Genomic DNA, 15,566 nt, shown 5'->3' on the forward strand with positions numbered 1-15,566 from the left:
AGCCTCCTGTGCAAGGCAGTCAGGAGAAAAATAGAGTTGGAGGCACAGTTCCAAGTAAGGGTAAGGCATATCTGCCCCCGTACCGTCGTCAGGGAGCGTTTTGGACTTGGAGGCCCAGTGCTTGGGCAGCCTCGCGTGACCCTGAGCGAGGTACTTGAACGCCTTGCGTGTTCTACCTGCGAAAAGAACATGAAAATAGTAGAACCCTCGGTGATGTGAGGATTTGCATGAGACTAGGATGGAAAATAACCTTGGGTTCAACATTCAGTTTAACCTATTTATTAAGCACCTGTTTGTAGTGGACCTTGACTCAGGTCTACCCTGAGTTCCCTACCCATCCCTCACCACCACCCAAAAAAGTGGACTCAGAATTGGGCCCGGTGGTTTACACCTGTAATCCCAGCTACTCAGGAGGCTGAGGCAGAAGGATCCTAAATTCAAGGCCAGCTTCAGCAACCTAATAAAACCCTGTCTCAAAAAAAAAAAAAAAGGCACGGTAAGAAAAAAATGCCAGAAAAAAGAAAAATAATTTTGACTTCAAGTTAAAATCCTCTGCTCTTCACAAGACATTATTAAGTGTAAAATCGAAAGCTGTCACACAAGGGCTAGGGATTTAGCTCAGTAGTAGAACTCTTGCCTAGCTTGAAGGAGGCCCAGGGTTCAATTCTTAGCACTGAAAAAACAAACAGGGGCTGGGACTGTGTTGACCGGTGACGAGTTCTTGCTCCCCGATGTTGAAGAATAACACCAAAGAAGCTCGCCGAGGCAAGGCCAGAGTAGAGATTAGAAATTTATTAAAGGACAGAAGAAAAGACTTCTCCCGGAGGAAGAAGGGGACCCAAAAGGTGGAATCCGTGGAAGTGTGGTTGTTTCCCCTTTTTATAGTTCTTTCGGTCATGCAATGTAGGTTGGAAGGCCCGAGGGGTGGGACACAGGTGGGCCAAAGAAGTAGCCTGAGCAGGAAGGACTTCATTATCACTTCTTTGTGATGGGCTCATTAACATTTCTTTGGGATGGGCTGTCTTCAAATCTGTTGGGGGCTGTTCATTAATACTTCCAGGTGGACTTTGGCCTAGGGCCTTTTCGGAACTTCATTAGCATTCCATGAGTTGTCCTGTGTTTTCCCTGAGTCATTCCCAGCATGGCCTCCATTTTAGATTTCACTCGGTATTAGACCCGGTTTACCTAACTACACTAACTACCTAACTTTAAATCTGGCTTCAAAATGACCCAGGGTTTAGAACAGTTACTTGACTTAAGAAGATATGGAGAATGCCCACTAGAATGATTAAAATATAAAAGATTAGATTTGCCCAAAGTTGTGGACAATATAGGAATTGTGACCTACCATGGTGTGTGGATTAGAAGGCCAGAAGGAGATCCTCACCACCATACTGGGATGAGATGGATCCCCTCAGGGTCCAAGAGCTGGTGGCATAGCTGGAGGTGGAGAAGATGTCCAAGAAGTACAACAGAATGACCAGTGTCTGCCACCAGGAGTGTATGCCTCCCCACTATAAGGAAATAGATCCATCTACGATCAAGTTCATGTGTCTAGACTTTGAAGACTAGATGTCTCCAAATACCTGGACATCCATGAGTAGACTGGCAAAAAAAGTTGACAAGAGTTTTCTATATGGGATGAAGGGCTAATGAAGAGGGGGCAGCAGAGCTCTGGGCCCACCCCAAGTCCCAATCTAGAACCAGGGTACAACTGGCCCCTTCTCATTTATCTAATAAAAATGTCATTTGTGAAGTCACCCAGAGTAGGATCTCTGAAGACTCTCCTGGAGCCCAGATATGGTACAACTCTCTCCTGGTTGAAGAGGGGATATTTGTCACACTGGAATGTGACTCTGTGTGTTTATTGATCTCTAAAAAATTAAAAAGATGGACCTCAGGAGGTGTTGGCAAAGCTGTGAAGTAACTGGAACTCTCACGTAATGCGGTGGAAATGTAAAATGGTATAATCACTTTGGGAAATACTTTGATAGCTCCATAAAAAGTTAAAACGTGTACTTACATATAACCCACGCATTCCACTTCTAGGAAGTTACCTAAAAGAAATTAAAGACTTGAACATTCAATGTAGCTTTATTTGTAATAGCCTCAAACTGGAAACATATCCATCAACAGGTGAATGGGAAAACAAATTATAGTTTATCCATATAATGGAATACTACCCAGCAATAAAAAGGAATGATCTATTGATGCACATGTAATATAGATGAGCCACAAAATAATTATGCTAAGTGAAAGAATCTAGATTAAAAAAAAAGACTGAGCCAGGTGCACCTGTAATCCCAGCAACTGGGGAGGCTGAGGTGGGAACATCACAAGTTCAAGGCCAGCTTCAACAATTTAGTGAGGCTCTGTCTCTGAAAATAAATAAACAAATAAAAAGGGCTGGGGGTGTGGCTCAATCATAAACTGCCCCTGGGTTCAATCCCCAGTAACTAACAAACAAACAAAAGACTGTGTGATTCCAATGATACAAAATTTTACAAAATGCAAATTATATGGCCTGAATGCAATACTGTGGCTTCCTGGGAATATGGCAGTAGGGAAGACAGCAGCAGTAAATCATAAAGGAGTAACAAGGAAACTTTTGAGGGTGAAGGATATGTATCTTGACTGTAGTAATGGTTTAATGGGTATTTACATGTGTTGAAACTCATCAAACAAGACACTTGACATGTGTAACATATAATGTTAATTACACCTCAATGTAGCTATTTAAAAAGAAAGCACAATAAGATAGCAATAATAATGTGTGCTCTTTAGCTGAGTGTGGTGACACTCACCTGTAATCCCAGCTACTCAGGAGGCTGACCTGAGAGGATGGAGAATTTGAGGCCAGCCTCAGTAATTTTGTGAGACCCTGTCTAAAAAGCAAAGCAAAGCAAAGCAAATGAATAATGTGTGCTTTTTGGCACTTTACAAAGCACTTTGTGATCTTCACCATACTCTGGTGAGTGAAGGACTCAGGCGGTATTTTCCTGGTTTCACAGATAAACACTGAGGCTGAGAGGTGATAGGATTTGCCCCAGACACAGCAACCGGATATAAGTAAGCTTGGATTGCTTTGGCAGAAACTGGATTCCAGCCTGTCCAACCCTTTACTATTCAGCTTCTCAAATTACTTCTTTCCTTCTTTTATTGTGAAATAGAACATGGGTACAGAAATACGTGTGAAATATACATGTGCAGTTTAATCGTCATACAATGAACACCCATGTGATCATCAGGCAGGTAATTCAAGAAACAGGAGGCTGTCTGCCCCCTCCCCAGCTCACTGCCACCTTCACACCTTCACAGTCACTCCCAGGATCTGAGCCCCCATTTCCTGTCTCATGGACTACTGGCCCCTTGGTCTGGTCTTGCCTCCCTGACCTTCTCAACAGAAGATTCCTTTTAAAATGCAGGTCAGATGGTGCCTGTCCTCTGTCTGAGGCCCTGCAGTGATTTCCTATTTCACCAGGAATGAAGGTTCTTCTGGCCCTTATCGCTGTGTTCCAGCTACCTGGCCTCATAACTGCTCCCTAAACAGGAAACTGCCACTTCCTTAGGGCCTTTGTTCTAGCAGGTTCTGCCATCTGGAATGCTCCCCACAGCCACTCACCTGCTCTCTCCTCTCCGCCTCCCTCAAGTGTAGACTCAAATCTCTCCTCTGAGGGAATAGGTACTCTGACTGCCCTAATTAATCCTGCAGACTTCTACCCCAACCTCTGATTAGAAAATTCCTGATTTCCTTCTTCTATTCTGTTCTTTCCCTGCCCTCTTTTCATAGTGCCATTTTCTTTTTTTCTTTAAAGAGAGAGGGGGAGGCAGAGAGAGAGAGAGAGAATTTTAACATTTATTTATTTTTTCTTAGTTCTCGGCGGACACAACATCTTTGTTGGTATGTGGTGCTGAGGATCGAACCCGGGCCGCACACATGCTAGGCGAGCGCGCTACCGCTTGAGCCACATCCCCAGCCCCCATAGTGCCATTTTCTGATACACTATATAACTTCTTTATTTGTTTTATGATTTTTTTTTTTTGGCTTGTTTCCCTTGATAAAATATAAGTTGCACAAGGGGGAGCACCTTTGGGTTTTCATTTGTATTTTTCTTTTTTTTTTTTAAATGTATTTTTTTGAGGATATATTTTTTTTTTTAGTTGTAGATGGACACAATACCTTTATTTCATTTATTTTTATGTGGTGCTGAGGATCAAACCCAGGGCCTTGCATGTGTTAGGTGAGTGCTCTACCACTGAGCCACAACCCCAGCCCCTCATTTGTATTTTTCTTTTCTTTTCTTTTCTTTTTTAAGAGAGAGTAAGAGAGAGAGAGAGAGAGAGAGAGAATTTTAATATTTTATTTTTTAGTTATTGGCGGACACAACATCTTTGTTGGTATGTGGTGCTGAGGATCGAACCCGGGCTGCACGCATGCCAGGCGAGCGCGCTACTGCTTGAGCCACATCCCCAGCCCTCATTTGTATTTTTCTAATGGGTGATTATGTTGAATATCTTTTCATGTGCAGATAGGCATCCTCCATATATCTTCTTTGGTCAAGTAACTGTTCAAATCTTTTGGTTAATTTTTTTTTTTTTTTTTTTTTTGTACAGAGGATTGAGCCCATGGCTTTTAACCACTGAACCACATCCCCAGCACTTTTTAAAATATTTTATTTAAGAGATACAATCTCGCTGAGTTGATTAGGGCCTCTAAGTTGCTGAGGCTGGCCTCAAACTCATGATCCTCCTGCCTCAGCCTCCCAAGCTGCTGGGATTATAGATATGCCAGGCTTCTTAGTCATCCTTTTTTTTTTTTTTTTTTTTTTTTTTTTTTTAGGTGGACACAATATTTTATTTTATGTGGTGCTGAGGATGGAACCCAGTGCCTCACACATGCCAGGAGAGCACGCTATCACTTGAGCCACATCCCGAGCCCTACTTGGTCATTCTTATCTGAGTTATTTGTCTTATTAGAGACTTTTAAGGTTACCTGTTGTAGAGAAATGCCTGCACAGTGATAATATTCAGTAAATATGTATTGGTCTGGTCTTTTGTGATCCTCATTTCTTTTATTGTCTTTGTACTTTTTCATTCCAAATAATACAATCTAGTTTTACTTCTTTTGACTCTCTACTATATTTTGTCTTTCACTGTCTTTTGCTCAACATTATGCTTTTGTGTGTTTGTGCGTGTGTGTGGTGTGCTGGGGATTGAACTCCAGGCCTTGTGCATGAAAAGCAAGCACTCTACCAACTGAGCTATATCCCCAGCCCCTATATTATACTTTTGAGACTCATTCATGTAATACATATACCTGCAGTTCATTATTTTCATTTATTTATTTATATTTTTTGGTATTGGGGATTGAACCCAGGGTTACTTTACCACTGGGTTCAGTCCTTTTATTAAAATTTTTGAAACAGGACCTAGCTAAGTTGTTGAGAGTCTTGCTAAGTTGCTGAGGCTGGCCTTGAACTAGTGATCCTCCTGCTTCAGCCTCCCAAATTTCTGGGATTACAGGCATGTGCCATTGTACCCGGTTTAAGTGATTTTTTAGTGATTTGTTGGAGCTCTTTATATGTTAGATAAATTAGCCTTTTATTCTGAGAATTGAAAATAACCTTAAATATTTATCTTTTTGTTTATTTATTTACTTTTGGGATAAGTTCTCTCTAAGTTGCCCAGGCTGGCCTTCAACTTGTGATTCTCCTGCTTCAACTCCCTGAGTCATTGGGATTACAAGTGTGCATCACCATATCCAGCAGTTCATTCATTTTAACCTGCTACCACCTATTCATTCTCCCAGCTATTGAAGGTTCTCTGGGCTTCTTCCAGTTGGGGGTCATATCAAACAATGCTGTTATGACAGTCTCCCATATGTTTCCTGGCACCTGTTACATGAGATTCTCCAAGGTACAGACCTGGGAGTGAAACTGCAGGCTCCTATTGACTCTTCAGTTTTACTAGGTAACACCAAATGGTTTTCAAAGGGATTGTATAAATCTGCCATCCCATCTGCTGTAAGGTCACTTCTTGGGGCCTCAATTTTCCTTGTTTCCTTTATAAAAAAGAGGGTTGGATTTCTGAAGTCTCTTTTGGTTCTAATGTTCTGTGAATCTGTGACCAGGGTGCCCTGAATGAGCAGCACTTGGCACTGAACATCCTTGAGAGAGTGCCTGAGTTATGGGGTAGAGAGGTGAATGAACCCCATGCTTAGGATGAGGCCTCCCAATATCCTAGGGTGAGAGACAGCCCTAAGCTCTTAAGATTGGTGGGATAGAGACTGGCCCTGACGGGGGGGCCTGGCACTGTGACCTCAGCTCCTGCTGCTCCTGAGAGAGTTTCCAAATACTGAGTATGGCAAAAAGTGACAAGAAGCAAAAATAATAAACTCATTCAGAGATAAGGTTAAATGTGTCTTATGTAAAAGTCAAGGGTAAATGAACTGGGTGTATGGGAGGAGCTGCATAGGCTTTTCCTGAAAGAGCAGGGAATTTCACAAGAATATATCTGATAGGAAGGAGCCTGTGGTGGATTTGAGAGAGCCTGAGAGTGGAGTGGGGGACAGGGTGGGGCCGTCCCAGAGCTGGTGGTAGACCTGGAGAATCTTTATTCCCTGAGCACTGAGGGATGACCAGGGAGCTGGGCTGACCATCCTTCCGACTTCTGAGAGGGTGGGCAGCCACTGTCATACTAGAGGGAAGGGCTCTGTTTGCCCCTCCAGGGGAAGCCTCTTTGGGACACAAATAAGAGGCTGAACAGTACAGGGCCAAAGTGAGGGAGTGCATGCGTCCTTGGTTCTTCACAGGGTAGATCACGATATGCCTCGGTGGAAGCTCCTGACTCCAGCTGACCTAAGGACAGAGGTGGGTTTAGAACTGGACACACTCAGAAGACCCTCCTCCGGGCTGCATCTCCTTCCTCCTCTCTTCTGTCTCCCTGCACTTTCTTTTTTTCATTTACATGTTGATTCCAGCATTTATTCAGTCTTGCATACAGTGAGTGCCTAATATGTGCCTAGCTCCATGCTAGGAACTGGGGATACTAAAATGAGCCAGGTGCACTCCTGGGCCTTGAGTTACACACAGTCCAATGGGGGAGACCTACTGAATAGGATCTTCTTTCTGTCCTTCTCACCTGTAGTAGGTGGTAGGGGTCAGGGATAGGGACATGGAGTCAGGGGATCATAAGGAGGGCCATGATAACAACACTTAGCTCAAACAGTTGCTAAGAGGATGGAGTGCTACCACCCATGCTTTTCACACAGTAGCTTCTCAATAAATAGTAGCTACAATGGATTAAAATCTAGAAGGGAGTCACTAATCAGTCTAAGGCTTCTGGAACTGGGATGCAATGCCCCAAGCCGCAGGGGTGGAGATGATGCCTATAACTCTCTACATGCAGCAAGCAAGACCTGTCCTCCAGTTCAGTCCAGAAGAGGAGGGAGTAGTTCAGATGGGAAAAGGAAAACATTTACAGCTTTTAAGTTACATATAGGATAATAAGGAGATGGGACCCAGCTTGATTAATCCAGGTCGGTGTTGAGAGCCGCCCGTGGGCTGTGTGTGGACTACGGTGGGCATTACAGTTTAGGGAATAGGATTATCTGGTGTCTGAGAACTTCAGTGGACATTTGCTCTGTGTAAGACAGCCCAGACACATTGTGAGCCCTATTCTGCTCTGTCTGGTCAGACAGCACCAGAGATGGGGTGACCTGCTGTAGCCGCACAGCCTCTCTGAGATGGGTGTGACCTGCCAAGATGCCAATCAACCTGCTGACTGCATGACATCATGAAGCAAGACCCCACCCCTGTAACCTTATCCCTGCCTTTGGTGTCCCTCCTTAAATAAACCACAGGAGCCATTTTCTAGTTGTCTTGCTCCAGCTCCTGTGTAGTCTGGACCTATCAGGGCTCCATCTTTAAAACTATCCTTTCTGACTCTTTGTCTTTTGTTCTTCACTAATTATTCTAGACTTTAATTTCACAGGAGGCTTATCCCTCCGAGCAGGCAAGAATTCTCTGGTGAGGTGCTGGGTACCCTGCAATAGGCCAGAGGAACCTCTCTGGGACTTATAGGGCAATGAAAATCTTCCCTGAGTGGGTAGGAGTTAAGAGTAGAGGCCTGGAGTGGGACCACTGAGAGAACTGGAAAACCTCAGTGGCTGGCTCATGGTCCCTCAGGCCAGCAACTCTACATCCTTATTCTCTAAACAGTTACTTTTTTATTGCCCCTGCCCAGGACTAGTCAAGCTTCGGCCTGGCAACACCAAGATAAAGGCCTTATTCAATAAGTAAATATTTATTGAGCACTTACTACATGCTGGGCTGTATTCAAAGTGATAGAGATACACCAGTATAGACAACACAGATATCCCTGTCTTCAGGAACATATGCAAACATAACTGAAGAATAGATTGTTAGAAATGGAATTGTTGGAGTAAGGGCAAGTGCACTTAACATTTTTTTTTTTGTTGACATTTCCTAATCGACATACAAAGAGTTCATTATAGTGTTATAGTTTATTTTGCACCTGGATGTCTGTTTTGATGGTACCAGGGGTGCTCTACCACTGAGCCACATCCCCAGGCCTTTTCAGTTTTTGAGACAAGGTCTTGCTAGGTTGCCCAGGCTGGCCTCAAACTCGCCATCCTCCTAGCTGGGCTTACAGGCATACAGCACAAGCCCTCAACAGTGTATCCTTCCAACCAGAGGGATAATTGAATCACAGATGATTACTCCTAACTGCTATCTTCTAGTTTTGTCCACAAAGACCAGTTGCTGTTCCCCAAGGCTAGAACTGGACTACCTTCATAGGATACACAAACACACACACTCACGAAAGGAGAGGTGGTCCTTGATAGAGATTTACCCTATTTGGATCTGAAGATATAGTTCAGTGGTAGAGCACTTGCCTAGCAGGCATAAGACCCTGAGTTCAGTCCCCAACACTATCAAAAACAAAACACTGTTTGCACTGTTTGGGGAGGTTCTTTGTAGGGGTGGAGCTCAATCCTGGTAGAGCTAGAAGACCCCTCAGGACCTCTCCCCCATTTTAGGAGCAAGAGAGTAGAGCAAGTGAGGAGGAATGCCAGAGAAGGAATCAATAAGTGACATTATCAGGCATAGGTACTAAGTTCAGCCACTCCACTCCTAAATTCAAAGGAATTGGGGAGAAGGGGGACTTAGGGAAGATTTGTCAATAAGAGTGTGGCAACATTGTTGCAGAGTGCATAAGACCTGGAGTGCTTGGCAGGGGCATGCACACTGACTGGGCTGACCTCATCACCTGAGCTGGTCAGGGGATGATTTTGGCTTTCTTCCTGGAGATAGACAGTTGTTAGAGTCAGTGAGCAGCCCTGAACACCTACAGGTGCAGGAAAAGAAGCTCCAGAATTTTGGAGCAGCGAATATGTCCTGATTTCCAGGACTGTCTAATTTCAGATTTTCTGCCCTGCAAGTTCCCCAGCACCGGTCAGACTGGGTGTTCCAGTTTCTGCTTCAGAAAACATGGTCTGTCTCTCTCACAGGTAACGGAGAAGGGAGATGGTAGTTTATTACTTCCAGTGTTTAAGTGTGGGGTTGGGTGGGAACCAGAGTCAGGCAGAGATGGCCCCAGCCCTGTGTCAGAATCTCCCGTTAAATCCTCAGCTCGGCCCAGATCCGCGCTAAGAGAGCTGGTGAAAGCGACGGAAGGCTTTGTGACTTCCGTCACTTTCACCTTTCACTTTCACATTGAGACCTACTTGTTCACACCTAGGGCGGTCGGATCTGTTAGCCTGGCTCCATGCCTCGCCCCCCCCCCCCACCCGCTCAATGAAGTGGATCCAAGCTGGAGCGAGGCGCCACGTGCGAGGGGAACGCAGCCTGCCGTGGCTGCTTGTAAGACCCTGGGTTCGGTGTGGTCCATTATAGGCGGCTGGGATGAGGACGACACTTTCTCGCAGAGAGGGGACTCCACCTCCCGAAAGAAGGGCTACGGCTATTTGAGCCAACAACTCCCGCCCTCAACTACCCGACCCCAGCGGCTGTCGGCCCATCCCCTGAAACGATCAGGCCACGGCCCCCAGCCGCGAACGTTCTGCTCTGCTCGTAGTCCGGCCCATCTCCCCACCCGAGGCCCCGCCTCGGTCTCCGCCCCGGTCCCGCCAGCTCCTGGGAGGCGGTGCCCGGCGGCCGCCTAGGGCGGAGAAGTTTGTAGGACTACAAGTCCCAGAAGCCTCTGGATCCTGCCCCAGGGGCGGGGCCACCACGGCAGCGAATTGGGAGGAGCCCTGGCGCTCAGGCTAGGGAACGCGTGTGGCCAATCGTGGGGCCGTTCCCGCCGTGAGCCGATGGGGGCGGGGAGAAGCCCGCCTGGGCCGGGACAAAAGCCGGATCCCGGGAGGCTACCGGCGGCTGGAGCGCTCGGGGTAGTGGGGTGAGCCTGGGCCTGTGGAGGGAGCGCCGCGCTCGGACTTTCGCGGGGAGGTGAGTGCAGCGGCGGTTTTTGCGGATGAGACCACCACTCCCCCGGGAGCTTCCTGCTTCCCTCCCCCAACCCGGAACCGCCTCCCCCGACACTGGCTTGGTGCTCACGTGCCCTTCCTGCACCTGCTTGGAAGTTTTGGGGGGCTTAGCTTTAGGTTAGCCTTCGTTCGGGACCCCGGCTAGTGACCTCGTGTCGGCCCTCCCCCCTCGATTCCAGTTCCTGGGAGTTTGCACAGGGCTTGCCGCCGACCTAGCTTTTTTTCCCTTCCCTCCACGCCTTTGCCGCGTCCTGGCGCCCCTCTGCTCCACCCGGCGGCAGCTGTGGAGCCTCCTCCGGCTTTTTCGGGCCAACTTTTGCCTCCCATCCATGTCCCTCACCGGATGCCGGAGCGGGAAGTAGAAAAAGCGGTGGCGACTCGCCCCGCTCAGACCCCTCGCAAGCCAGACTCAGGCCTGTTCTCTCAGTTCTGTGGAGAATTGATTACGCTCCACGCCGAAGTGGAGGGAGCGGGCCGGGCCACGCGGGCCGGGGTGATCCAGGGCGCCCGAGGCCTTGCCGCGCCGCGAGGAAGTGCTGGAAGAGCTGCAGTCGGGCCCAGCCCCTAAATGACAGATGGCGGGGGTGGGGGTGTCATTGCTTCTCCCCACCCCTGATCTGTCCCGGAGTCTGGACTAGAGGCAAGGTCTTCGGGGTGGCGGGCGGAGGATGCTGCCGCCTCCCTCCTGTCCAGCCTGGCAGAGGGCCAGCCCCAGCGCCTGCTGACATCTCCAGCCTTGGCAGAACCAAGGAGTTCTGCCATTAGGGGGTCGATAGGGGTCTGCCTGAGAAGAGGATTTTGGAAGGGGTGGAAAGGAGGAGTGCATAATACAGTTTGGTCTGCCAATTCATTTCACTTCTTATCTCTACTCTTTTAATTTTGCTGTGTCTCACACTGCTCAGCTCCTAGGATTTCTGAAATGTTGGATGAGGAAGAGCTGGTAAATTCCAGCTGCCCAGAGGGGTAATTTTCACCTCTTAGCTTCTTGAACATCTTGATGGGTGGTGAAATTGGTCTCCATCCCCATTTGATGCTTGCTGCAACAGGGAATACTCAAAAAGAATTCTGCCCCTTTCCTTCACTCCAGAAATTGCATGTTCTCTCAAAAACAAACAAGCAAACAAACAAAAACTTTATGCCTTTCCCAGAGAGAGATCCTGTGTAGCATCCCCAATGATTTTTTTTTTTCTCTGCTGGCAGTGTCCCAGAGATACCTTCCTGGGGAACAGGCTCCTTTCATTCAGCCTTCGCTGCGGGTAGCCTCTGCTCATAGCTGCTGAGAGTCACTGTGTCTGCAGAAAATACCCCATTCAGCTTATAAGGTCCCTCTCTTAGAATATATATGTGTGAGTTTTCAGTTTGTTTGTTTGTTTTCTCCCAAATAGTTTATACATTTACCTGTTACTAGGATAGTTCCTGGGGTATGAGGTCTGCCCTGAAACCATCTGTCCCAAGTTTGACAGCACATTCAGCTACTGGGAGAAGCGGCCTTAGATTTTTTTGGGGGAGTTCCCCATACAAAGATTGGTATACACTTTGTCCCATTGTCACTAGGAGCAAAAGTTCTTAACTGGTGGTTGGTCTGGAGGCCATCAAACCATAGTCACAGGTGAGCACCTTAAAATAATATGCATAGTTGGGTTTGTGCATCCTTTTTTGGACTTTCTTCAGATTATCAAAGAGCATGAGACCTCAAAGCTTAAGAGCCACTGCCCAGCTGGGTGCGGTGGTGCATGCCTTTAATCCCAGGGACAGGGTAGGCTAAGGCAGGCAGGACTACAAGTTGAAGGCCAGTCTGAGCAATTTAGCAAGACCCCGTCTCAAAAAAAGGGATAAGGATGTATAGTTCAGTGGTAGTAACACCACTGAGCAAATAATGGTTTGATTTCTCTCCAAGTCCCCTCTCTGGGTTTGTGAGCCAGTTGCCCCTCACCCAACATTAGTGAATATGCAGAGACCAGACTCCTTCCTGTTATTCTATAAATTCTTTGTCTCAGTCTTCCCATCTGAGCCAGAGTGCTCTTGCTGCAAATCTTGTTTTGGTCAACTGGCAAATCTTTTCTATCTTATATCCTCCTACTGTGTCTCTCCCACTTTCCAAAGACCATGTGGAGGTGGGCTCTTGAATCTGAGATTTGATCTGGGCATCTAGAAAATTGCGATCCTCCCCCCACCCCATCCCCAGCTGCCAAGGGTTGCTTTTCTTTCCCTTGTCTTTTCCACAGTTGGTTTTTGTGTCTGCTCTGGGAGTGCCAGACTTAGTGGCTGTTGTACTTCACTCTTCTGGAGAGGCTTGGCTGGGGCTTTCTTTGGAGTTTGTGATCACTCCTGCAGGTGTCTGCACTGCTGAAGGTGGTCTCCTGCTGCCCACTACTCTTTCTGCTTGATTTGCCTTGGATTACACTCTGTTTGGGAGAGGAAGGGGGTGTACCCATTTGATTTCAGGACCAGTTTTTCTGGTCTGAGTCAAGAAGGTTGGGAAATGGAGCTGAAGTGGCTGGGGGTGGAAAACATGGTATAGTGGGACTGGTTGGGGTGTCTCCTTCAGAACCTCACTGAGAAGGAATCACAAGCCATTGCAGGGGCAAGATCAGAATCAGGAAGGTCTCTGAGCTCCTTCCCAGCTTTCAGACTTTGGGCCTGACACTAAACTGAATACTCGTGTTGTGCTCAGCTGGAGGCTAGCTGAGAGCAGAGGGAGATAGCCAAGTTAGGGTTAGAATCTAAAGCCCCACCGATCTCTTGGTGGCCATTTGGGGTTGCCCTGGAGTTCTGGTCTTCCCTGACCTAGGAAGGGAGACCAACCTTCCTGGATGGGTAAACTTGCCAGCTCCTTAACTCCACCATCCTTTATTTGTTCTTGACTTTCTTCTCCCCTAGCTAATTCAACTACTTCCATTCTGGGCTGTTGTGGGAGTCAGGAGTGACTTGTCCTGATCTGGCCAAGCACTTGGAGTGTATGATTTGATTGATTCCCTTTCCCATCTCCTTCTCGCCCCAAGTGACTCTTTGAGTTATCCAAAGGAAAATGGGTGTGTCTGGTAGGATGTTGGGGGTGGGGGCAGTCACGGAATTTTTATCACAGACCCTCCTCTGAAGCCATGGAACAAATACACAGGTCTTGTCTTTGGAGAAATGCTCTTTCCTCTTAGGCCACTGGATTTTTCTGGGCACCTAGCTATAGAAGCATTTGGGTTTGAGTTAGGTTTATTAGTTGGGCTTCTTGGGAAAATTCTCTTAACCCATCTGTGCTTTTATTCCTCATCTAAGAAATGAGGTTATGCTCTCAGTGTACACTGAGGCTCCTGAAAGGTGAGTTCCTCCCTGTTCCCCTCCTTCTCGCCTTCCTTCTTCCCTTCAGTGTTGGGGACGGAGTCCAAGGCGCTCTACCACTGATTTATACCCTTAGCCCCTAAGATGAGTGTCTTTACACATTGAGGATCTATGGATGGTTTCTGCCTTTTTCCTGCTCTGGCTCAGTTGGAAGTGACTAGTACAGGGTGGTCCCCAGAGAGGCCTCTGTTTTGCTTAGTGGGTTTTGCTCTAAATTAGCCACTGGATGACTCAGTGGGGTGGGTGGGATGTACTGAAGGTCACAGTTCCCCGCCCTGTGTGTGCTCTGCACTCAGGGGTGGGGTGGGAGTTCAGTTTCCTAGGCTTTCTGCTCCCATTCCCACCTCCCCAACCAGGGCCTTGGGAGTATGATTCTACTTGAAGTTAAGTAAACTTGCTGGCCTGGGGGCCTGGTGGTGTGTACGGGTGAGTTGGGGGTGGGGGAAGATGAGAACTGTAGGGAGAGCTAGGTCAGCCTCACACAATTCCAACTGTGCTCCTTAGTCCAGATACCCAGAGGGTGAGTTTCAGCACTGCCTTCCACCTTGGGTGGGACCAGCTCTTAGATTTGCATTAAACCCCTGCTATTCCTGGCCTCCCCTTGAGATGCCCTTTGCTCCAGGATGAATGTGGCTGTGGCTGAGCTGGTTTGGCCTAGAGGCAGTAGAGCAAGGTTGAGGGCAGGGGCATTGCGGATTTTCATTTTGCCTCACCATTTTCCATCACCCATCATTTTTAGGTCCTCTGCTGGAGAAGTCACCATTTGAGCTCTCCCTCCCTCCTGTTCGGGCAGCCCTTTTCCTCCTTCTTAAGAAAAGCCAAGGTTTAGTTTTATTGGTTGACAATTGAAAGTGGGTTTGTTCTGCTGGAGTAGACGGGTACCTCTACTTTCTTATCTCCACTAACCTGCTTTTCTCGCCCTAACAGGTAAAGCAGGTCCCTCTGCAGCCATGTCTGCCAAGGCAATTTCCGAGCAGACAGGCAAGGAACTCCTTTACAAGTACATCTGCACCACCTCAGCCATCCAGAACCGGTTCAAGTATGCCAGGGTCACCCCTGATACAGACTGGGCCCGCCTGCTGCAGGACCACCCCTGGCTGCTCAGCCAGGTGAGCCCTGTTTCCACACTGAACTCTTCTTCCAGGCCCCCAGTCTGGGAGGAGAAAGCGATTGATTTGTGGGAGATGTCCCATAGGGGTCATAGATTGTTGATTGCCTGCATCAGCCCCTGTAGGGGGCTGAGCAGAGTCTTTATTTTGCTCAGAGCCCTGTATATTGAGGTACCCTGGCATGGGCTTGGAACTAGACAAACTGGTGTTTAAATCCCAGCTCTTCGTGAGATTTATTATATTTTGTCCTGAGGCAGTCCATTTCACATCTCTGAATTTCAGGTTCTCCCTCTGTCAAATAGGGATAACACTCTGGGATATAAGGATTAGCAGCAGCATCCAGAAAGCATTTAGTGTGCTGCCTGGCATTTGGTAGATGCTTGGTAAGAAGTAGTCATATGTTATTCTTTCCTCCAAGTGGAGCATATTAGTAATGTGTGAGGGTAATTAGGAAGTGTGACCTTGTACTTTGAGAAGAATAGCCTACAGGACCCTGGGGTTCAGTCTTGAATACGAGCTTGTCTTTGGATCCTGTCTTTGGGAAGCTCTTAGACTTCTTTGGCAGGCCCTAGAGAGCAAGACTAGGACCCATGGTGGGTGTTTCCTTCCTCTGT

The 15,566-nt window shown here is 47.5% G+C and overlaps 1 protein-coding gene, 1 long non-coding RNA gene and 1 pseudogene across 4 annotated transcripts in view; all 3 read left to right on the forward strand.

Moving 5' to 3' along the window:
• LOC144376030 (uncharacterized) overlaps positions 1 to 7,933 on the forward strand; it is a 9,192-nt gene extending 1,259 nt beyond the window's left edge. Inside the window, exon 2 of the long non-coding RNA XR_013436029.1 lies at positions 7,700 to 7,933. This is a non-coding gene — a long non-coding RNA (uncharacterized LOC144376030). The remainder of the gene's footprint in view (positions 1 to 7,699) is intronic.
• On the forward strand, positions 67 to 7,933 carry LOC144376029 (mitochondrial import inner membrane translocase subunit Tim10 pseudogene; annotated as a pseudogene). The gene is made up of 2 exons (XR_013436028.1): positions 67 to 6,869; positions 7,696 to 7,933. The product of XR_013436028.1 is annotated as a mitochondrial import inner membrane translocase subunit Tim10 pseudogene (transcript).
• A 2,372-nt stretch (positions 7,934 to 10,305) lies between these two features.
• The window catches only part of Acly (ATP citrate lyase), a 40,100-nt gene continuing 34,839 nt past the window's right edge, over positions 10,306 to 15,566 (forward strand). The window contains exons 1-2 of one of the 2 annotated variants that reach the window (XM_013357033.4): positions 10,306 to 10,472; positions 14,771 to 14,952. In XM_013357033.4, the coding sequence (XP_013212487.1) occupies positions 14,794 to 14,952 (159 nt within the window). In that variant the 5' untranslated portion in view covers positions 10,306 to 10,472; positions 14,771 to 14,793. The remainder of the gene's footprint in view (positions 10,473 to 14,770; positions 14,953 to 15,566) is intronic. The other variant, XM_078042035.1, reaches the window with a different exon arrangement.

The sequence above is a fragment of the Ictidomys tridecemlineatus genome, chromosome 3, assembly GCF_052094955.1.
Source record: "Ictidomys tridecemlineatus isolate mIctTri1 chromosome 3, mIctTri1.hap1, whole genome shotgun sequence".
NCBI lineage: Eukaryota > Metazoa > Chordata > Mammalia > Rodentia > Sciuridae > Ictidomys > Ictidomys tridecemlineatus.